We start from the raw sequence: 24,456 nt of genomic DNA on the forward strand, positions 1-24,456 counted from the left end.
ATTAAATACTCACCATTACCTATACAGACTGTCAGCGCAGCGACGCGGCACTGCTTAGACGATCCATATCTAATCCACTAAAAGTGAACCTGTGTGCAGATATGCGAATTTCCCTGCTTATTTAACCAATCTATTGGGATAAAGTTGATAAAAAGCAGGAGGCATATTTTTTTGGCGTCGAGGTCAAAGCCATTCGCCATGAAGACGGCTGGCCAGAAATTCAACTAAAGCGTGTGCTTTTAATTGGAGCGGTAGTGGGGCTTGATGTGAGGCAAAAAGTTATGATATGATAGGAGTTGTGTGCCAGTTCCCTGAAAATAGGTATAATTTATGGACGCTCCAACACGAGCGCGTTTCGTCTCTGCTCTCACTGCTGTATTGAAGAAGGAAGAAGAAAGCTGAAGTAGCGACTTTGAGGAAAATCTTCACTCTCTTGGGATGTTTTGATTTAAATCATTAGAGTCCACATTAGAGCAGTAAAAAAGTTCAATACTCGAGAGGAAAATAGCCTATGCATGAGGACTTTTAAACGATCGAGGAAATGAAAATAATAAATAAATAAATAAATACATAAATAAATAAGTAAAAGAAAGACGGCTTTTAAATGCTGCATGCCTGCTGCTGCTAATAACAAGCTTTAAGTTGTGTGGTTTCAAATGCTATATGTATCAAATGGCTGTTTAAGCCTTTTAGGTGCAAGGTCTCAGGCGGTGTGAAATGCGTCGAGAAAGCAGAAAAATATCCTACAAGGCCAGTCAGGAATATGGGCAATTGATAACAGTGCATATTCGCAATTCATGTTAATACAAATAATCAATCAGGCTTCCATTCACTGGATCCAGTGCAAGCAGAAATATCTATCTAGAACGAAGTGACAGCTGAGAAATCCTCTCTCAGTCATATCCGTGTTCCTGACGCGCACAGAAACAGGCCTGTGTTAATAAGCGATATGTTTGGTCGAAGGAATAAACTCGGTACTTATCACATTTTATATTTGCAGTGGTTTTTATAAAACACAGAACATTGTATCTAACTGCTCGGCAGTATAATCACGTTTGTCTCGCTTTAGGCCGCGCATCGCTGTCCATGGTGCTGAAATCCCTTCGGCCCTTCAAGGAGGCGGAATTAAAATCTTTTGATCAATTTAATAAACGGACTGTGCATTCTTACATGATATATATTAACTACATCATTTAATACATCTCAGTCTCAAACATCCAATGATACATGTCGAACAAAACTAGGAAGCCTGCAATACTAGTTTATATTTCACAGTATAAAAGTAGCCTATACTCATGGCATCTCTCAGTAAACTGGGCAGGTCAAGTAATGTGAAGGAAAGCACACAACATAGAAAATCCAAAAGTATGACTGCCAATATTAAGTGCATTATGTTTGCTAATACATTGCGGCAATATATATATATATATATATATATATATATATATATATATATATATATATATACATACTATAAAAGCTGGTTTGATTCCGTTATTTGTTACTCAACATATCTTAACCATAGTCCAAACTCTTCTACAATCAATCAGTAAAGAATCAGTAAAAGCCTATTCATTACAAACACGGGAGTATTTATGTCCGTGAACAACGCGCGTGCTGTGTGTCGCTTATAGCCGAATATCTCCAGAGTACAACAATACAACAACCCCGATACAAACTGTTGATTTTTTCCCCCTTGATCTTTATTCTGGACCCGTTTACGGGTCTCAGGCTATAATCCAAAATCCACAGATCGATATATATAGCTTTACGACACGCTGGATTCAGGGGACCACATCTGATGAGAAAATTTGCGAGATTAGCGAAGACATTTGGTGGCAGGCACGCGGCAGAAAAGCGCCGTGTTTGGGGCTGATTTATGGAGGCGGATCGATGTGTGGTGATCGGCTGCAGTTAAACATGCCCGGTGTCTCCCGCTGTGCCTCTCATGCCGCCGCTGATCTCGGCTCGACGTCAGAAGGTGCGCAGCAGTGCAGCACAGCGCCTGCATTAGGCGAGCGAGCAGAGCTCAAGCGCAGAGCTCTCACCTCCCGCGGTCCGCGCTGAATCACGCGGCTCGTTAGTGGATCTCCAATATCCTTCTCGTTGCTCTCTTTCAGGCTGCTCGCGCATGGATTTCGGCTGGATTTGTGCCGTCTGACATGGATGGCCCGAGGCTCGCCGAGTCGGAAGCCCGTTCCTTGGTGCAGTGAGAAGGAAGGACACGCGGCGCTTTTCTGGAAACGGATGCGGGACGCGAGCGCGCGACTCCTCCGTAACCATGCCGTGATCTCTGAGCGCTGGCCTTCACCCCTCCTAGACGACTAAAGAGCAATTCTGTGGGGAGTTTTGCAATCCAAAGGAATTAAAACGATGTACATTGCAGGCATCATGAAGATTACCTCCCCGTTGATAACTCATGCGAGCTTCAGGCGATCCGTCAAGATCCTTCTGCTGCTTCTGTTATGTGTGGGATACTCTCGCGGGATGCCACATGTTTTAAGATTCGGTAAGAGCATGCTTCTGTAAGTAAATACTCACCACGACGGCGATTTGTTTTGGTCGCCATAGTTCGCGGTGCTTCCCAGTTCACATGTTGCTGTGCCACTCACATACTGTTACTGTAACAGGTTGTGCTTGTATTCCACACCTGTTTGCATTCCTCTTATCTGTTATTAATATTTTATTTATTTACAAAGTACATCGTCGTGAATGGCAGTACTTAGTTTGGACACACACACACACACACACACACACACACACACACACACACACACACACACACACAATGTTTTTTCACTTATTAGATTATTATTAGCTATAGTGTTTTCCCACTGTTAGTGGTTATGGTGCTGATGAAGTTTAATGCATTTGAGGCAAGTTCCACAATTCTTAAAAGAAATCAGAAAAAAAATCTCATAGCAGAAATCATACAGACTTACTGTATATAATTATTATAGAATTACAATATCTTTCAGAGTTATAGACAGCCATTTAAAAGACAGGCGGCTACTTAGTCCGCTCCCTCATACTGCAGTTTTACCATTATGTGTCATCTTTTCAAGTGGATCTCAGGGTAGTGTGTGTAGTAGTAAGCTCTGAGCAGAACATCTGAAGTGCAGTCTCTTTGTACAACAGCATTTCCTCTCAGATGTTGCTATTAGCAACCCCTTCAAGGCATGCTTTGTTCCTGCTCATGCGTTGCCATTAGCTCTCACATACAGGAAGTTAGGTTTATAGACCAAAATATAGACTTCTAATGTTAGTCCAGTTATAGAAGCTAATATTATCTAGCCCACTTAAACGTTCGGGACACTGAGAAGAACGATTTTTATGACCATGTAAATTGAGCTGCTGTAGCTCTTAGGGTCAGGCCGGTGTGTGGAATTCTCCTATTCTTGGTTCTAAGTCAGTGCAATCATTTTCCTGTCAAACAGGCCAAGGGGAATTTTGCACCGCAGCTTGTGGTTTGCTTTAATTACGTGCCGTGTCAAAGTGATCGGCCTATAGCACCAGCTTTAGGGCTTTGCTAATTTAAGAGGCACAACAACCAGTGAAGGCTGATGCTGGATGGACTCGACCTCTCAGTCTAATTTCTCTTACCTTTCTCATAGTAAGAGTAAGCTAGCTACAATCTTAGAAAAAAACTTTCTTCAACGATTCTTTAAAGGTTCATTTTATAATGAACCATTGTATTTTGTTCACTACTTAGCAATTGATGTACTGTTCATGAGTCATATAACATTTTTGGTAGCTGAGCCAGAAAATAATATTTAAAATCACTAACCTGAATAGATCTATGTTTTCGGCGAACCATAAAGACACGCAAAAGCCCTTCTTATGCCTGGGGATGCTAGCAGCAAGTGTAATCAGTGTAATCAGGCACGAGTGAAAATAAGACCTGGAGGTAATGTAACATACAATGAATTCAGCAATTTATGTCATTTTTGGTGTCAATTGAGTGTCAGTTAATATTTCACCGCTTCTTGTAATCTGCTTTTATTCTTGGGTTATAATGACCCAAACATAACCTGTGTCATACAAAATATAAAGAGGTGGAGTGGGGTGTAGCCTACAGCAGATGCACCAGAAGCAAGTTTGTGCTTTTTTATGTTCAGTAGTGAAGAAGAGAAAGGAAAGAAGCCAAAATGAACAAGCACATAACATTTCATGTTTTAAAATAACTATGGTTCCCCAGTAAATAAAAATGTAAAACATGTCAGTTTGACCTGACAAGAACATAAGCGTTAAGGATACGTAGCTTCCAAAACAAAAAAAGGTATCGTCTCTGTTTTGGGCTTCTACATAGAACCTTTAAGGGTTCCCAAGTGAGACAGTGGAAGAACCCTTTAAAAGTTCTAAAATGTGATATGGCCTAGCTATTCTCTCTAGTAAAAAACCTAGCTAATCTCTCTAGTCAACTGTAGTGTCATTTTGAATGGATAAAGCATTAGGTCTATTCACATCTTCTTTAACACATCAGTGTAAATTCAGTTCAGTTCAAATCAAACCCTTACTTAAACTCGGAGCATCTAGAGGGATAACCCTCATTTGCAATGCAGCCTCATAATGTAACTCTGAGCCAACCTGATCCAACTCATGAATTATTTGTTCATTAGCAAAAAAGAACTGTGCAGAGAAGTGGATTCGCAGTGCTGGAGTCGAGATCCTTAAATCATTAAAAACTCAACACTCAAGCTGTTACCTATAAGTGCAAGTTTAAAACAATGATCCCCCAGGAGGTTTGACTAAAAGTATTATAACAGTATCATTATCATTGTACTGTAAACAATTCCTAGTAGTGCATCTTTATTTACCTCTTTGCTGCATATCACGATTAGAGCTGTTATAGTGAGGTACGGGAGCTCAGAATCTCACCAGGCCACAGTAGAGACAGATCCGTAAGGGTTCTTAGCTTCCTGAAGCACACTGTTGCAGAGTTTTATGTAGAATCTTTAAGGGTTCCCCAAAATTCTTAAGTCAATTTGAAGAAACTTTTAAGGTTCTTGATTTATGCAGTCTAGTTAGAGGGGAAAATGAATTCCTTTCCTTCCTTCCTTCCTTCCTTCCTTCCTTCCTTCCTTCCTTCCTTCCATCCTTTGAGATTTTTCTATCGTCACACCACCAGTGTAATGTAAATAATTTAATGAGTAACACACATATATGCATTTTGTCCATAAATACATAGTTTGAGATCAATTATTATTTTGAGAATAATATGGTTGTTGTGAACTTAAGGGTAATAATGAGGCAGTTTTAAGTTGCTTAGTGTAAATGCCAGTTGTTAGAGTCATTGGAATGATACATTCGAAAGATTTTAGGCCAGTTGGTGCTCAGCTACTGTACTGTGGGAAACACTTTTCGAATGTGTCTCCTTACCAATAGAGTCCTTAATGTAAGCATACGCTAATATTGTGTTTTGATATTTTGTTTTATTTTGTTTGTAATGACAATAGTGCATGCTGACATGATAACTTAAAATGTACAAATATGGTGCGGCAACGTATTAATCTTAGCTAAGCTACTAATGGTCTCTCATGCTATCATGTATCTTCTACTTGGTGGTATTTGACCACATACTTGTTAGAAAAGCAAATTATTAATGGGTTTGATGAACTGCAATGCTTCATTCGTTATTCACTCAGGAATGTACCAAGAAAAACGCATTTCATGAACATTATATTATTAATAACAAAATATATATATATTTTAAATTGAAGTAGTATTAGTAATATAATTTCTTTTGAGTTAGGTAACGTTTCTTCCCACTGCACAATCATCTTCGATTTATCCAAATGAACACTTTTTCCCCAAATCACAGACTTGTCCTTTTTAACAGAAATGGTTGAAACTTCAGCCCTGTAAAACTAGATGTGCACATTTCATGACAAAAGTCATAAAATAGAATGCTAATAAAGTTAAGTAGGTCTTTGAGTAAATAAAGAGAGTAAAAGGGGTTACATGGCTTTGGAGATATTTTCAGCCATTACCTGACAGCAAGAGAGTAATGTGCACTACCCCTGCCCTGAACATGGTGTGTAAATAAGAAGATTTACAGAGAATTAAAGCTACTTAGAGACAATGTGTGGATAAGCGGATCATTGAGCAATGGACTTGGATACGAAAACAGAATGATAAGCAGGGAATGTCTGTATTTCACAAGCTTAGTTAATCTGTTTACCCTGATCGATCATATTAAGAGTGTATTAATGAGATGCTGAGATCATTTTAGCAAGAAGGTACTCATTAGATAAGACTGTGAAAGCACTGCAAAGTGAATTTCATTACAATGGCAGCCACTATTTCATTCCCCGCAATCATACAATGCTTCAGATATAACAAATATAACAAACTCTATTAAATTAAAAGCTGTTATTATTGGACAGAATATATATATTTTTAAACTTCTGTTGATTGACAGGTCAAAAGAGAATGGGGGCACTGGGCAATGCATGAGAGTTTGTCATTTTTTTCTGTCATTGAGTTTCTTCTGTCCTTTGTGGTGCTGACCATTCATTTGGAACGACACTGACCTTGTGACTCCTCCCTCAGTATAGGCATGCTTCTACTTCCACATCAATGAGTTGTGTGTGTGTGTGTGTGTGTGTGTGTGTGTGTGTGTGTGTGTGTTCAGTCATCTTTAGTTACTTGCTTACGCAAGAGGTTTATATGGTACTTTATACTGTATCTTTGTCCATTTTGACCCACTGCAGCTTTCTCTTAAACCAAAACATTGTGATTTTATTATCCAATTGTTTCAGATGATTACTTTTATGGTATAGTATCATAATAACTGAATGATAATTGAATCTACACATGGAAAGAGGTTTTGCCAGTGGGGGAATTTAAGACATTTGACAGAACTCAGTATCTTTATGGAAATATTTTCCTGTAAAACACATGTGCTCCTCCTTCTGCAGTTCCCTTTGTTTACTTTCACTATATAATTTCCAGAGTTATGTTTTCTCTTTCCTTGTGCCAATTTTCTCTGGATTATGTGCTTATAAAATTTCTCAAAGAAAAAAAAAATCTTTAAGTTAATTCAGTTAATTGACTTTTTGCTTAGTGCTGCCAGTATGAATGATCAGCTCTCTTAAATAGACTTTTTTTGTGGGTAGAAGTTTTTTGTGTGCACTACATCCTCTCCTGGCCTGGAGCCGGAGAACCCAGAGTCAATATAGCTATTTAAATCATCACTAAGCTGCTTAAAGTAGTCATTTTCAGTTTAAAATAATTTACAGAATTGTGAACTTCTCTCTAACTTAGCAATCAGTTTTACACTTGAAAAATATGTCTCCATTTTCAGGAACAAAAACAGTAAGTAGTACTGGTGAATTAAATGACTTGCACACAAAGAAACAGAGCGAGTGGTAGTTCTGATAATGATGGATTTCTCTAAGCATTGTCTTTTCCAATGACCTTAATTCTTTGATGCAAGACGTAATTTAATATGCTTTTCTGAATGATTACTCTAATACCTCTCTCTCTGATTTGAAATTAGACTATATTTATGGTAGAAGATAGTAACAGTTAGAGGTTGTATTTGTTTTACCCACACAGCAGGAGTAGCTCTGTGAACTCAGGTCTATCACTTACTGGATTAGCAGTGGCTCAGTGGGCAAAGAATTGTGGGTGCCAATCTGCCAATCATGGACACGGATCTGTCAGATGTGGAATTCATACTGAATGACTGCAGAATGTAATGTTCCTGGCCTTCCTTTGACCCTGCCATTATGCCCATGAATAAGACAAGTTGTTCTTGGCTGCCTTAACATAACACCCTTGTCACTACACTTTCCTTCACCCCAAGGGCTTGCTTGTAAATGACGATATGTTTTCAATGGGCTGTCGAAGTAAAGCACACTGCTGTAGCCTTGCAAAGATGGTCACTGGGCTTAATTGAATTTTGAAATGGCCCATGGGATTTTAAGAAGGTCATGCTTCTTTTACAGCATTTGTTCAGCTTTAGCACTTGTGAGCTGTCTCTCTTTCTTAAATTATTTCCAAACATAGAAGACATTTCTTTTTTAGGTGCATTAAATCATCACCGTGACTCTGTTATGTTTCTCAGTTTGAATTTCACTGAATGTTGCATTGATCAAATGCAAATGCAGGCTTAATACCAAGCCTTACATATTGACCACTGAGTATGTTATAATTCAATCAGCATCTAATGTGATTGATATTGATACAGACTTCACTATATGTTATTCCCACAGTATTCTATTCAACACTCCCACCAAATTGAAGGACACACTACCAATCAATGCTGACACACACAGTTTTTATATACTAATAATGCAGCACATCAACCTACAGAGACGTATCTTTACTTGCCAGTAAAGTGATGCCATTGTGGAACAATTTTTGGTTTCCAAAAGACCCTTTAAAATGATGGATCTTTAACATTTTTACTGGTGCAACAGAGATCGAAAAATTCCTAACATAAAGGTTACCATTAACGTAGAAAGCTGTTTATACTGGAAACTGATTATTTCTTTTATTGAAGCCAAAAACAATGGCTAAAGGATCTTTGACTGAAAGATGTTTTTAGGGAACCCTCTACTGTATCCCTCTAAAGAACCTTTTTCTGGAACATTTATTTTTGGAGTGTAAAAATTAATTCACTAACACTATTAACACTCTTGATATTGCTGTGCAGATTTCATATACTATTTATATAGCTTTATTTGGAATGGTCATTAGTCTTTCCAAATGACATTAGTAATTCCCAATAATGTGTATAAAAACTGGAATCATTTTGGGATGTCTATCTCTGTAGATAAACCCAGACTCAGCAATAAACTAAATTGTAACAGAGATTATGGTGGTAATGGTAGTAAAAACATCTCTAATGGATTATTTAAAGAGCTTTACATTATTTCTGGAAAATGTTTTACATATTACAGCTTACACAATCCACACAGTGCATTTGAACATACCTGGAAGCTTTAGAGGAGTTCACACTTTGTATCCACCCACACATTTTACACTTTAAAGAGGAGCTGGAGTGGGTAAAAGTACAGCAGATCAGCTCAATTTATCCTGTAATATGCATAAAGATGTAGTGGCTCCAACTGCTGACTACAGAGTTAATAAAATATTAACTGACATGAAACACACATGGTAGTAGATTACATGCTTTTACAGAAAATGATCATGATTAGGCCCACAAGAAAATGGCATCAGTAAGTTACATTTCATTGTAATATGCAGTAATTGGATTGTCATGAGAAGTGTGTGAGAGAACCAGTGGCATGCTTCAGGCTGGTATGACATTACTGCATTGGTAGACACACTGGAGTAAAGCCACGGCACTGGGTCCTGATTGTGGAAGAGGTTTTGGCACATGGTCATCCATGATCTGGTTGACTTCTTCTGACCTTTAACCCCAAGTAGAACATGAGCGATGCTCTGAATCACAGCATGAGGACATGCCACTCTCCCCCCGCAAACAGCAAAAACGGAATCCGGATCTTATTCAGAAATGATTAAAACTCACATTTAGATACACAATGGCTTTTTAATCATGAGTGCACAGGCAGTGTAGGTGACAAAAGTTTCTGATATGTAAGTGCCGAAGGACTCTTCGATGTAATTGCTTTTCCTCTTGTGTTATTTTCGGGCTACTGAATGGTGCAACAGAAAAGAGCTCACCCTAATGTCAGGAGATTATGAGTTTGAATCCTGAAGATTCTACAGCCATCTGTGGCCTGGAGTCCAGAAGAGTAAAATTGGCTATGCTCTCTTGGTGGGACAGATGGCGTACTCTCTTCCCTGTCAATCAGAGGGACACTAACCAATTGTGGGCATCTGTGAGCTCATGTATGCAGAAGAGGGCAGATAGCACTTTCCTCCAAGTGTGTTGACCATGAGCAGCAGTTCAAAAAGCTCTGGTAGCTGACTTTACCTGTCTCTGAGGACTCATGGGCTAGCTGTCATGTGATACTAGGAGAGATAGCTAGTGGGTGGGAATTGGGAAATGACCAAAATGGGTTTTAAAAAGCTGTTATATAAGCTGTAAAGCCGTTTTTTGTATTACACACCTCAACAAATTGTTTTTTTCCTCGTATTTAAATGAATTGTGTCCTTATAAACATGACCCTTTAAAACCAGATGTATAGGTATGTTTTATTTTCATTGGAATAGTGTACATCAAAAAGCTACTGAAAACCCCCCACAATTCAATAAAATGTATATTAAGTAGAGTAGCCTCAGGTAGCCTGAGAGAGAGAGAGAGAGAGAGAGAGAGAGAGAGAGAGAGAGAAAGGGAGAGAGAGAGAGAGAGAGAGTAGTCTGAGAGAGAGAGAGAGAGCATTGCTTGTGACTTGGCTAGCACAATCATCTCTATTCAGTTTACGAGAAGCTGAGAGAAGAAGGAGAGGGGGCAGGACAAGGTCTTAGCCCCCATCACACCCTGCCATGGGACATCCCTGAGTCAATAACTCATTTGGAGGGTTGTGAATTAGAATGATCTGGCTCTGGGGAAGGTAGATTCTGGACTGTATCCTGCCTCTGGTCCCAGAAGAAATCAGAATAATAATCTACTCAGAAGAAAAAAAATCGAAGTAGAATACAAAGCCAAATTGGACAGATATCAGACGTCCTCGTCTCTATTATTTGGTCCAACCCACCAAATGAACAAATTTCGGCCAAAGTGGTCTTCAAATTCAATTTAGAAAATCTTTAAAAACGATATTATATCATTTAGTTTGGTTTGAGTGTTCAGAGCGACAGCTGTTCTCTTGAGGGCAGAGATTATGCAGCCCGTCTATTTCAGTCTAGCTTGCAGGGCTTTCTTTTAGTATAGCACTTCAAGAGAAGTATCACTGTATTAAATAGAGTGAATATTACATTAATATTAACAAAAGATATATATATATATATATATATATATATATATATATATATATATATATATATATATATATATATATATATAGAGAGAGAGAGAGAGAGAGAGAGATAGATAGATGGTAAATGGCGCACTTATATAGCGCTTTACACTGTGTATCATTCGCCCAATATATATATATATATATATATATATATATATAGAGAGAGAGAGAGAGAGATAGATAGATAGATAGATAGTGTGTGTATGTGTGTGTGCTTCCCTACACCTGACATCCTCTTTACGGCTTATTCCCTGGGGGAAAATATTTAATCCTTTCTTTATTTGCCTGAACCTCTAGTTTTCTGTTGCTCTCTCTTCTTCCTCTGTAGTTATCAGTGAATATGGCCTAATCAATAGCTGTGCAGAACTCTAAGTTAGTCTTGTCCTGCTCCCTCTCTCCAAAGGAAAATCATCAATAGTGTTCCCCAGCAGGTCAGGGTGCTTATTAAATGCCAGTTAAGCTGGGCCAACAGTCATCCACTGAAAATTTCAGATAATTTTACTGGAACATTGGGACAGGGAGAGCAGTTCATAAGCAGCAGTTCAGAAGGAAGGAAGGAAATAGGAGGAGGAAGGAAGGAGGTGGAAAGATGTGAAGTGTGTTTCCCTTTCCTTGTCCATCAGTCATGTGTTGAGCTATTCTGGCTCCAGTGTGTGTGAGCTTTGTTTTATGACTGACACTTGACCCTTCTTTCACTTTGAGTGACCAAATGGCTACAAGGCAGAGTGCAGATCCTTTAACACAGCTTCCCATGTCCACAAGCAAGGAGGAGGATTTGTCTGGAAGTCCATCCTTGTGTATCTAGAAGGTTACCATCTCACACACTGACCACAGAAAACTGCATGATTTCATCAATAAATTGACAACTAATATAATAAACACTCATACAATCTGGATATTGGATTATACATAGTACAACAGTGATATCCACTATCTGGCCAAAAGTATGTGAGCACTTGCCAATCACACCCATGTGTTCCCATTCCAAAACCATGGGCGTTAATATGGAGTTGCTCCCCGCTTTGCTGTTATAATAACCTTCACTCTTCTGGAAAGGCTTTCCACTAGATTTTGGAATGTGTTTGTGGGAATTTGCTCATTCAGCCCCAAGAGCATTAGTGAGTTCAGGCACTGATGTCAAGTGAGGAGGCCTGGGGTGCAGTCACTGTTACAATTCAACCCCAAAAGTGCGGTTGAGGTCAGGGCTCTATGCAGGCCACTTGAGTTCTTCCACATCAACCTTGGGAGACCATGGCTTTATGGACCTTTATGGTAATGATGAAGCATGTTTGGGCCTCTTAGTGCCAGTAAAGGGAAATCTTAATGCTGTAGCATACAAAGAAATTCTAGACATTTGTGTGCTTAAAACTTTGTGGGAACAGTTAGGGGAAGATCTACATGTGGGTGTGATGGTCAGGTGTCCACAAACATTTGGCCATATAGTGTGTATCATGAGGTGTGGGTTAGCGTTAGCATTTGCATTGTCACCGGTTATATAGATTTTTTTGAAAATAATTTTTTTTTACCGTAATTTAAAAAAAAATCCTGTCCTCAAACAGCATTTCTGAAAATATCTCTGTCCACATGACAATGAAAAACCAAAAAAAAAACAAAAAACAAACCCACTGAAAACGCTCCCATGAGTGTGCCAGCCCAGCGATAGTATTTCATGAACTAGTCCATTAGATGCCTCAAGAATGACATTAATAACTGATATGATTAATGACTAATAATTGAGCAGTAGAGAAGCTTAAATGTGGAAAAAAACAACAGTCCTCTGCAAAAGGTTGTAATAATAAAGCAAAGTGAATTTAAATTGAAAAGTTATCAAATAAGAAATTACAGATCACAAACTGCAAACTGGTGGGCAGCAATGAGTCCTAGTAGATTCATAACACACGAAAAACCTCAATGGGCAAATGCTGTGAAGTCAGCATTTTCAAAAAAATGTTTTTTCTTTTCTCATGATGAAAATTGTATCTACCTTTCTGGAAAATATCTCCAGTATTTTTGCAAAGCCTTGTTTTCAGTGAGTTCACATGTTCACATTTTCATGTGGACAGGAGGCCAAAAATGCAAAGAAAAAAACAAACTATGTTTTCATAAATATCCATATACTACATGCGGTGGAGGCATGAACTGGTGTCTCTCTATGCATGTGATTGTGTGCATGTGTGTGATTGTGTATTAGAGTTGATGGGTGGTGGGTGGTTGAGAATGTACAGTCGAGTATATCTGCCTCTGCACTAGACTTTAGTCGTGCCTTTTTTAACTCCCAGGGTCCTATCTGATTTCCATGGTAGCCCGTGGAGAATGCTATCAGACGCCGAGAGGCAGAACTCAGTACGACTCCTCTGGTGTTAGGGCCCGGACTGGGAGGATTTGAGGTATTTGTGTTTGTGTGTGTGTGTGTGTGTGTGTGTGTGTGTGTCTGTTTTTCTGTGTTTGCACTGCCTTTACCATAAGGGAGTGGTAGAGCTTTGATTTCCTTCTATGTCACAGTTCATCAGGTCTTTTGAGCCTCATCAGTTCTTTTGAGAAGATGACTAGGATAGTGAGCAAAAGACAGACAGAGAGTGAAACAGAGTAGAAAAGATAGAGATAAAAAGAGAAATAAATAAAGCATGTTTCCCTTGAATTAAGCATGATGTTAAAACGCTCTGAGAGACGATAGTGACTCTGTTCTTTTTTTGGCTAGAGAGCATCCCGACAGTAAGCTGCTGCCTCAAGTGCTTTGGATTATTGAGGAAGATGAACTGATGTGGGGTGTGTTGGAGTATGTGTAATGGAAGTGAAGAATGCTTGTGGGATGTAAATAAATGGTGTGTTCCGTGGGGAATATGCTAGAGAAATGTGAAATATTAGATCACAGAAGCGCAAGAAGGCCCCTTGATGATTTGAGAAACATATGCGTTGCACGGATAGAAAGCTGTGCTGCGTCTGATGAATTCAACTAATCTACACTAGCACTGGAACAATAGCAAGGGGAAAACTGTGAAAATTGCAATAAACAAGTACCCCTTTTCTGGGTATCACTCCTGATAATACTTCAATTTAATGATAACTCAATTGTAAAGTAAGCTGAAAATGCTCTATGGCACAGCACAGCAAAATTTCCACTTGCTGGCTTGATTGATATTTGTTTAAAATTAGTGTAATGCCTATGTTAATTGTAGATATTAATTAGCCTTTGTTCCTTATTAGTTGACATAATAGTTATTGTAACAACATGCTTTCACAATCGCAAAAACTATTTGCATGATCAATTCATATGAAAAGGCACAAAGTGAGACAAAAATGACCTAGTGGAACCTTTCCTGGGACACTGGGTGCAAGGCAGGGAAGCTACTCTAGAGATAAAGAGAAATTATTGTATAAACTGTGTAATTTACAGTACAGTGTATTGGTATAAAAGTATAACATTTGCATTTTTTATATTTTGGAGTGTTACAACCTTGAGTTAATATGTACTTTGTTACACCCAGGGTGTATTCCTGCCTCGCACACAATTTTCCCAGGACAGCCTCTGTACTTACCATAAGCCTGATCAGGATAAATAGGTTATAGTGGAGATGCATGAAGGACTGTACACAAAATCCCCTATAATTGTGATTGCACAAGTATTGACCTCCATTGCTGTGGAGCCTCTAAATTAGCTCTGGAGAAACCAGTTCCTGTCAGACCTCACATACTTAGCTGAATGTAGTTAACCTGTAAGCAATGAAAGTGTCACATGGTCTCTGGAAATCATGAAAACCAAGGAGCAAAACAATTCCAAGATCTGGAAAAAAGTATCAATCAGAGTTTGGTCATAAAAACATCCCAGAATTTGAAAATCCTGTGAAAGTCCATTAAATCCATTATTAATAAATATAAAGAATATGGCACAACCACAAAACACTTCTTGAGGAAGTGAGGACCCTCTGCAAAGCTTGGCTTTATGGAAGAGTGGTGAGCGTTATAAAATTGCATCACTACAAATGGCAGAGTATTATCAATACTTTATACAGCCACACAAATATATATTATGATACTGCTACCAGTCTGTGAACCACATTTCTTAAGGTTAATATTATAAAGAAAACCCTTTTGGAATAGAGTGTTTCTGTGTTCACCTTGATTTGATATGAGAGAGTGAGCTGCTACAGACATATCACACACAGTATATCACAGTGTATGAAAAAGATATGTTTAATAGTTGGAAAAGAAGCCATGTTTAAATCTTACTTCCTCATCAAGTGAAACGATGTAGTGTTTTGCTGTAAAATGCTTGTCTGGCCATTTAGAAAGAACTAATCAACGTAGAGAATGTTTGCTCATTTCCTGTGATCTCAAGTGCACCTTAGTCATGACAATATTTTTGACAATGAAAGCTGGACAGCTACTGTTAGGTCTAGCTCGTTTCCTCTCTACATATTGCAAAAATCCACCAAGACTTTCTCTTGCTCCACATGGTTGACCTGTCAGATTCACTTGAAGAAGAGATCGATAGAAGCATGTCAAAGCATCACCGAATCAAATGAGTTTGACGTCATTGCTATCAAGGATTGAGGATAAAACTTAACATGATCTTTAGGGTCAGTAAAACCTTTTATGAGTATTTTTGGAATCTTTTTATCTGTGTACAAAAATAATTTCCACATTATTTTCAAAAGTCAGAGTTCTCTGAGTATGTTGGCTGTGTGGAGGGTGAAAGCAAGCAAACTGTCTATTTGTCTAAATTGCTTGTGCTTTTCCTCTCTTGCTGTTTATTTAGTGACCTATCTTCTCATCATTGAACGGTTTCTTTTCTTTTCACATTTTTTCTACAGTACAGTAGGTCTTGAGTGCTTGTGCAAAATCATCTTTTAGATGTTTTGTAATGTGTCAAGATTCAGGTACTACTCCATCAACTCATCTTTTGTTTTCTTTGAATGTTAACAATGGTCTAGTTGAATGTTGACTGTCAAAAACCAGGTTAGTGATGTGCTTATCTCTAATTTCGTTTCATTTTTATTTAATGGCTGGGTTTAGGAGAGGTTTTCAGGTGATTTAGGGCTCACATTTTTTCTCTTTTTATTATTATTATTTTTTTTGCAAAAGGCACTAAAATTCAAACGACCCAGAAACAGGAATTTTACTTACTGTGGCTTAAGATGAATTCTGATAACTGTATTACACTGACACACAGTAACTGATGTCTGAATCTGACTTTACAAAGACATACCTCTCAGTGTGTTTGAGACACAGGGATCAGAAAAGACACATGCCATTAGTTGTATAGTATAAATGGGAAATATTTGGACACAGTGTGCTAAAGCAGCATCTTCAATTAATCAGAAAAGCCAAAACACAGAGTAGGTGCATCAATTTTTGGTTACATGTTTTGGTTTAGTTAAAATACCATTATAATGAATTATATAGAGCCCTGGAGAGGCCACAAAACCAGTTTATGCAGGTGTAGATCAAGTGTCTGCTATTAAAATATTTTTGTCACCATATGGTGACATATTGAGACACTTTGCCATTGAATCCCATGGACTTATTACATGATATTACACATGCACAAGTTCCACCATCATTAATATTTTGATTTAGGTGAGGTTTTTGACTTTGTTATAATACAGTTAAGGCAAGAGGACATACATATGCCTACAGTATACACAGTCCACCTTTACCCTGTCTATCAGTAGAAAGGGACCACTATAGGACCACCTATGAGCCTATAATTTTAGGAGGTGGACCATTCTCAGCATAACATTGATTCTCAGCATATCACATTATTTAGTGTTGCTCTGGTATGGGTGTATCAGATACTGCCATCTTAGTTTGTTAAATGTAGACTTAATATAGTCTTCATAAATATAGTCAAATGTTTGGATTTATATGACTTTTATATATACATTTTTATAACATCAATCTGAATTGTGATCATAAATTTCAGAGAATAGCATGTGGCACTTGAAGCAGAAAGATCTACAGAACATCTTATATGATATATTGGATATTTATATTTTGTCACATTAAATTGTCATTTTAATGTACATTTTTATTTTCAGTAATCCATTCCACTGAAGAAATGTTTTAACAGAATGTTTTATGCAGTTTTTCTATTTAGTCACATATAAATGTTAGATCTGGAAAACTTTGTAAGGAGGGATTTGGTGTTCTTGTGGTGGTGCTAGATAAATTGAAACTCCTTTTAAGTCTGTAAATATTGGAAGGAATCTTCAGACCTTCCTAAGTCATAAAGTAGATAATGAAAACCCAAATATAGCAAACAGCACAAAATTACAGAGTTCCATTTTGATATATTTTTTTTAAATTATAGACAATTATCCAACATTAAATGTTTTGGGTGGCATGGTGGCACAGCAGGTAGTGTTACCGCTTCAGCTTGGTTACTGTCTATGTAGAGTTTTTACATATTCTTCCCAAGTTTATGTGGGTTTCCTCTGGGTTCTCTGGTTTCATCCCATGAGGGGTGACTGTGGCTCAGGTGGTAGAACAAGTTGTCCACTAATCACAGGGGGTTCAATCCCCGGCTCTTCCACAGTAGATGGATTGGCTCTAACTTTAAATTCATCTAATGTGAATGAGTGTGTGGATGTGTATATATGCATGGTGGCCTGTGATGGACTGGGGTCCCATCAGGAGTGTAGTTTGTCCTTCATGCCCAGTATTCACAGAACAAGCTCTGGATCCACCTTGGCCCTGAATGATGAATGAAAGAATTAATGATTACATGTCTTCATCAGGAAAAAAAAAAATACTGCTGGGATTATCAGTTCAATTAAGCAGATAATTAGAGTCAGGATTTTCAATCAATGGAATGGCAGTGAAGTGTGAGTGGTCTTGTCCTATTTAAATTTTAATATAAATTTGAATCCTAAAAAAATTCTAGTCTTCACCACACAAGTTTGGGAACCCATGAAATTCAACAAATCATATTCAGAGAGTTTTGAGGATGTTAGAAATGAGAGTTCTCATCAGGGTGGAAAAGATTACAAAACAGATTTGTGGCTTTAAATTTCACTGTCAGGCAGATAGTTTACAAATGGAGAAAATTCAATGCCATTGTCACTCTCCTAAGCGGAGGTCATCAAAAGAAAGAAAGAAAGAAAGAAAAAGAGAGAAAAGCTCCAAGACATATAATATTGTGAGACACCACGGGGTAACGTCTAAAGATTTTTTTGTCTTGTATGATAAAAATTATGTTTGGCTAAGACATTATACTGCATTCCAACATACAGTAAGAATTATTATGGTTTTGTTGTCAAAGTACATAACAACTTGACATCATTGATGGAACTATGAATTCTGGGTGTCCATCCATGAACTCCTGCTCAACTGAAAGGATCTTGAAACACTCAGCCTCTACACACGTCAGGTTCAAGCAGAAGAAATTTCACATTTTGGACTGACAAGGTTTAGATCGTAACTGAAGAGAAATGTTGTGGTAGACCTCGAACCTGGGAGTTAAAGAAGACAAAGGTTACTGAGGAGCAATAATACACACACACACACACACACACACACACACACACACACACACACACACACACACACACACACACACACACACACACACACACACACACACACACACTGTATATAAGAGTATAAACACAGCATAGAAAAAGAGATGTCTGTGTGAAGGACTACAACTTTCTATCTCATTACTCGCTTCATTTTAACATTATTACCATTCAGTGCAATTATAACCAAAGCACTGGCTCTCTGTTGGAGCCCCTCAATAATGGATGCCAGCAAACATTAAATGCTTTAGCACAGGAATTAGCATTTGACCTTTTAAGTTCGGAAGAAGATAATGTCTGAGTAGTGACTAAGGAGAGAAGATGCTGCTGAAAGGATAGATATTAAAGTTGTTACAGCAGAGTGAGAGTGGAGGGAGAAAGGAGGTGGAATAGTCTTGTATCTACTTCTTATTATAAAACACTAACCTTTCTTTGTCTGAACGATATCTCTCACAGGGGCTTTATTCTTAAGACCAGTGGTTCCAGTAGTTCATCAGACACTCTCATAATATCTCTGATAATATTATAAGATATAAATCTTATAAAAAAACTAGATAGAAATAGTCCCTCAGAAATACCAGCTTCTGACATGCAGTAAAAGTATGGGAACATAAACTCTAATAGTGCAAGAGTGGGGAAATACGCTGTGGAAGAAGAGCTACACTGAAGGATAAAAGGAGAGAAAATGAATTTAGAGTGTGGGGAGGGGATGAGAGCGGAGAAAACAGGTGGCTTTTATCAGCCCACAAGGCCTTTGTGTTAGGATTGCTTCTGTCAATGCTTCTGTACTTCTATACTCGTTCTACACTCAAACAACCATGTAAGGTTCTTTGCTGTGATACTTTTATGCAGAGTGTAGGGAATAGAACTGGTTCATTTGCTGAATAAATAATGATACACAAAGGAAGAAAAATACAGAGGGAGACTAAAGCTGGGACATGGAAGCATGTTAACTGAAATATGGAGAGAAAGTTTAAAAAGAACAAACAGTTCAAGGCTGAAAAGCAGTTTTCCTCCAAGGGGTTTATGTAGAAAGTGCTATGTAAAAATCTGTTCAACATATTTTCATTTTAAGTTTAATCAAGCTTCAGGTTGATAGTATTGATAGTTATCTAAAAACTAAATCACATCATTTTGTTTATTGAACTGTTGATCACTGAATTGTAAAATAATTGTAAATGTAATGTTCACTGGATGAGCAGAAATGCAGGCATGAGCGTCATTTTTTTGGTTGGTTGCATTTAATAGGGGGTAAATGGTGCTAGCTCGTGTAGATCTGTGGGACTCTTGGCTCTTGTGTTGAAACTGAGTGCCTGTTTTGGAAGTAGAGTATGTGCTCCATATGGCCTGGGCAACATCCCTGTGAGCTTGTCCATTGCCTCATTTGCATTCTGTCTGCTGTAGCAAATTAGCAGTGCTTGCACTTGTTTAAGCCTAATAAAAAATCAGTTTAGAGAAAGCACTACGATGAGGTCACCATCTGTCACCTGCCTATACAAGAAGAAAGGAGAACTTAACTTTTCTCCTTCTTTCTCTCTCTTTCCATAATTCTTCCATAAACTTTTTTCACTACTGTATAAACACATGCACATACTCAATCACATGCAGAGAGATGAGCAAAGCTCCCAAGGCAAAATTTCTGAAGAATGTGATTGATTTTCCTCTCTGGTTGTAGTTGCAGGGTGAAAACGGGCCTGTCATATTTTTCAGTGCTTTGTGTTTTAATATTGCATACAAAGGAGAACATTTTTCATGGGCTTGTGGCTGTTACCATACTGTAGCTGCAATGAAACAAGGTCATATGTGAGTGAGAGATTGTCTGTGTAGCATTCTATTAGTCCTGCTAATAAATGCATTTAAGTCCAGCAGTCAAGTAAAGGCAGAGAAATAGGTAACACTGTCACATACAATCTGTGAAATTAAAAAAAAAAAGATCATTGCAAGCAAGCAAATGGCGGGGCGGCTGTGGCTCAGGTGGTAGAGTGGGTTGTCCACTAATCGTAGGGTTGGCGGTTCAATTCCCCGCTACATGCCGAAGTGTCCTTGAGCAAGACACTGAACCCCAAGTTGCTCCCGATGGTAAGTTAGCACCTTGCATGGCAGCTCTGCTACCATTGGTGTGTGTGTGAATGGGTGAATGAGAAAAGTGTAAAGCACTTTGGATAAAAGAGCTATATAAGTGTGCCATTTACTAAAAAATAAAAAATCGACACACAGAGGACCACAAAACACTTTGTTTTCTTGGTGTTGTGAAGTGAATAGAGAGACTGTCTGTGTTATTGATTCAGGTTTGTTTTTTTAATACCTGCAGTATTAAAAAGTCAGCAAGGTTCTATGGGCCGTCTTTCATCTATGCCTCAGAAAACAATATGAAGAATGCTGAATAAAGACTCCATTAAACATGTTGAAAACATATTGTTTTCTTTGTGGTGCAACATTGCATAGTCATAATGTGCAGAACAACATATGTAGAACATATTCATTTTAACACTGTAATGTTTGTAGAAAAAACAATCAAACAAACAAATAAACAACATGGCCAGTACCCACCATTTTCTTACTGGAGCAGTATTACTAGAATTCTCACACATTACACATAGCGCACGCTCCATCTGCACCACTGACATGACAGTGCACTTAATTATTATAAAAAAAACTAACACTCAAATGTACAGCAATGCCTAGGGTTAGGGTTAGGGTTAGTCGATGTTAGGGTAGCTATATTTAGAACGCATTTCACTTAAATATGTGACATAAGACAGTGAATAAACCACAAATTAGTGTTTATTCTGATTACCCATAACACAATGCATCTACTGGCGGCACAAACATGACACCGTTATATATTATGATTTTAAAGATGACTGTATATAAACAGCAGAAATGTTCACGTCCCATGTGCTTGACTCTAGTTATGCTAATTGTATAATATTATTTACAGTTTATTCAATTGCAAAGAAGCATTTTCAGTACTAGATCTCTTTTTCAAAATGCTTCACATGCTTAGCACAACACTCTATTTATTTAACTAAATAATGAACAGTTTTTTTCTTATTTGAATGCAACAAGCATTCACAATTTCCAAAATTGTTTCATTCACTTTTCACTCTATCTTCAGCAAAACGGTGTATTTCCAAAACTAATATGAAAATAAATTAGATATCAGATATAGATATATTTCTGATTCACAAATACTATGTTGGACAACAACCAACGCCCAGAAACTGTTATAGAGACAAACTGCTTTGAATTTTGAATGTAAATAGGATAGTCACAGCTCATTCCCATTTGACTTCTGTACATTATATACAGTACACCTGTACATTATATATATATATATATATATATATATATATATATATATATATATATATATATATATATACAGTTTTGTCATTTTTATTGTAATGTTTATTTTATCTATATATTGTTTACCCTGTATAGACCAACCAAATAATAATAAACTAATTATAATACTACACAAACTACAGAGCAAATAATTATTTACTACTTCATTGTCTATGTAAATAGTGGATGTACATTAATTCCAACAGTTAGTGGTTCTTAGCTAACTGTGTTGTGATTGACAAAGTATTCTTGTTACAAGAACACTAATGTTGAAGCTTTGGGGAAGGAGTTTATTTTAAGATGTGTTTGCAGTGTTTTGATCACTGCAGAGCATTTTTGGGCACAAAATGAACTGTTATGCCAAACATATCTATGTTTAGGTGTGGGAAAAAGTGAATGCACTCCCAAAAGATGCTTATTAGCAGTTGTAAAAAACTGCAAACACATATTTCGTCTTTTTTTTTTTCTTCAGAAACCTCAAACACAAAAGATACACTAGTTTCAAACTTATTGGCCTCCCATAACAATTAATATTTTTGACACCTGCCCTGGAGAGAATAACAGCACTTAACAAAAAGAGAACAGAGTCTGTTTCTGTAATGTATATTGTGAGACACATTTGTAGAGTGATCCTGATCCACTCCTCCATGTAGAACATTATAGCCTCCTTTATATTCTTAGGTTTGTGCATGCATATGCACAGATTTTCAACAGGGTTAAAATCCAAAGTCCGAAATGGTCAAAAACAAACAAACAAACAAACAATCAAAACTACCCACAATTTTGATTTTCTTTAACCATTTCTGTGTTGATGTGAAAGTATATTTGGCTCATTGTCTTGGTGAAAGGTCTATTTAAGTCTGAAACTCCTGGCAGAGGCAACAAGGTTTTTGGCTGAAATATTCTGGTTCTTAGCAGAATTCTGAATGTCGTCAAGTTTCACAGTAGCCCTAGAACCACCAGTTACAAAAGAGTCCCACCTCCTCTTCTTCTTTCTTGGCCACATCCTTTTACTTGCTCTCTACCTCGAGTTCTCCCTGTCACCTTTTTGCTTTTTGCCATTACAGCAAAAACAGCAAAGGTGCTTACTTTATGTATGTATTCAAAGTGCAATACTCTAGAGCTAGGTATGAACAGTTAAGTTGGTTAGTTCTTATTCCATGACAGCTGTGTAGTGTTTAAGTTTCATTGTAAACTGAAATGTTGTGGATTTTCAGCATGACAACATAAGGTTAAATGTGCTTTGTGATGACACATATAATTACAGTTATGCAAATGTATGTTTAAGGTTCGTGGAATTGATGTTCAAGTTACTGGAATTTGTGTGAAGATGACTGAAATAAACTGTATAAAGCTAAATAGTCCATTTGTTTCTGGGTATATAGGCATGGGTAAAGCAAAATATCAGAGGCTTATGAGAAGTGTTATGAAAATAAAGAAATGGTACTGTGTACCAATGAGTATTAACCTACACTTCAAACCCTGTGTAAAACAAAATATTTTTACCAGCTTTATTGGATTTTAGCTTAGATGAACAGATGATATTTTGAGTAAAATATTCACAGAATTTTAATGGGTTCACAAACTTTTTAGCACCACCGTATGGTTATATTAGAGCCTGTGACTGGAGCCTGAGCTGCTGTTTATTATGCAGATTTGCATAATCATTCCATTCAGCATTAAGTGGCACTTCTCCAGATTACAGGCTTGACTGAACCTGTGTATTTTTACAACATCTACAGAAGGAGGCCATAGAGCCTGCGATATTGACACAACACAGGTTTCAAAAGATTGCATACTGCAGATTGTGCAGTAGCACACCTTGCATATGTTATTTTCATTACAAAGTTCAGGCTTGTCATATCCAGTTTTTAATAATACAGAATCAGCAATGCATTTTATTAGGCGATACAAGACATGCCGTTATAAATACAGACTGTGAGCACAAAAAGGACATAATGTAGATCTCAATTCTGAAAATGCAACAACTATAAAATTCATTAGCCCCTAGGCTTAATTAAAATTGATAGACTATATCAGGATTTGATTAGCACTGAGAATTAAGATTCTTAATTGTGAATAAATTACATTTCACTTGATTATCCTGTGAAAATGAAACCATCTGTGAGATTATGCTTTAATGTAAGACCATGGTTTTAGATGGGAGTAAAATAATATGTTCATTTAGCCATAGATGTCCTTGGCTATTTTTTTTTCTTCCAATGTGAATGTCTTATAGTTGTATTTTTCTGCTTCATATCAGGTGACCTGGAAGGCTATAATCCAGCAGTGTAGGGATTTCCATACTCAAATACATGCCCTGTATGTTGTAATCAAGTAAGGAATTCAGGTTTAACCACAACACACATAATGAGTTAGCTAAATAACCTCTGACATCATTCTATTCTATGGTTTTAAGGTTAGATCTTGAAGTTTGACTATATGACTATATTTGCCTCAAATGACCAGTTTGGCTGAACGATCAACCAACAATCAATTGACTTGAGTAGTTCTTTCCAAATTATACTTGAAATGAAGGTTCTACTTTAGGAGTTCTTTTAGGTTTCTGGAACCACTTTTATGCCGTTTAGTGGTGAAGAACCCCTAAGACATCTTCCCTACTTCCATCCATCCATCCATTTTCTGTACTGCTTATCCTAAACAGGGTCGCAGGGAGTCTGGAGCTTATCCCA

General features: G+C 37.5%; 1 protein-coding gene across 2 annotated transcripts in view; it reads left to right on the forward strand.

Annotated features, from left to right (window-relative positions):
• The window catches only part of grik2 (glutamate receptor, ionotropic, kainate 2), a 161,547-nt gene that overhangs the window by 511 nt on the left and 136,580 nt on the right, over positions 1-24,456 (forward strand). For both annotated transcript variants that reach the window (XM_017479112.3, XM_017479123.3), the window contains exon 2: positions 2,121-2,509. In XM_017479112.3, coding sequence (XP_017334601.1) covers positions 2,374-2,509 — 136 coding nt within the window. In that variant the 5' untranslated portion in view covers positions 2,121-2,373. The remainder of the gene's footprint in view (positions 1-2,120; positions 2,510-24,456) is intronic.

This window comes from Ictalurus punctatus, chromosome 1 (genome assembly GCF_001660625.3).
Source record: "Ictalurus punctatus breed USDA103 chromosome 1, Coco_2.0, whole genome shotgun sequence".
Lineage (NCBI taxonomy): Eukaryota > Metazoa > Chordata > Actinopteri > Siluriformes > Ictaluridae > Ictalurus > Ictalurus punctatus.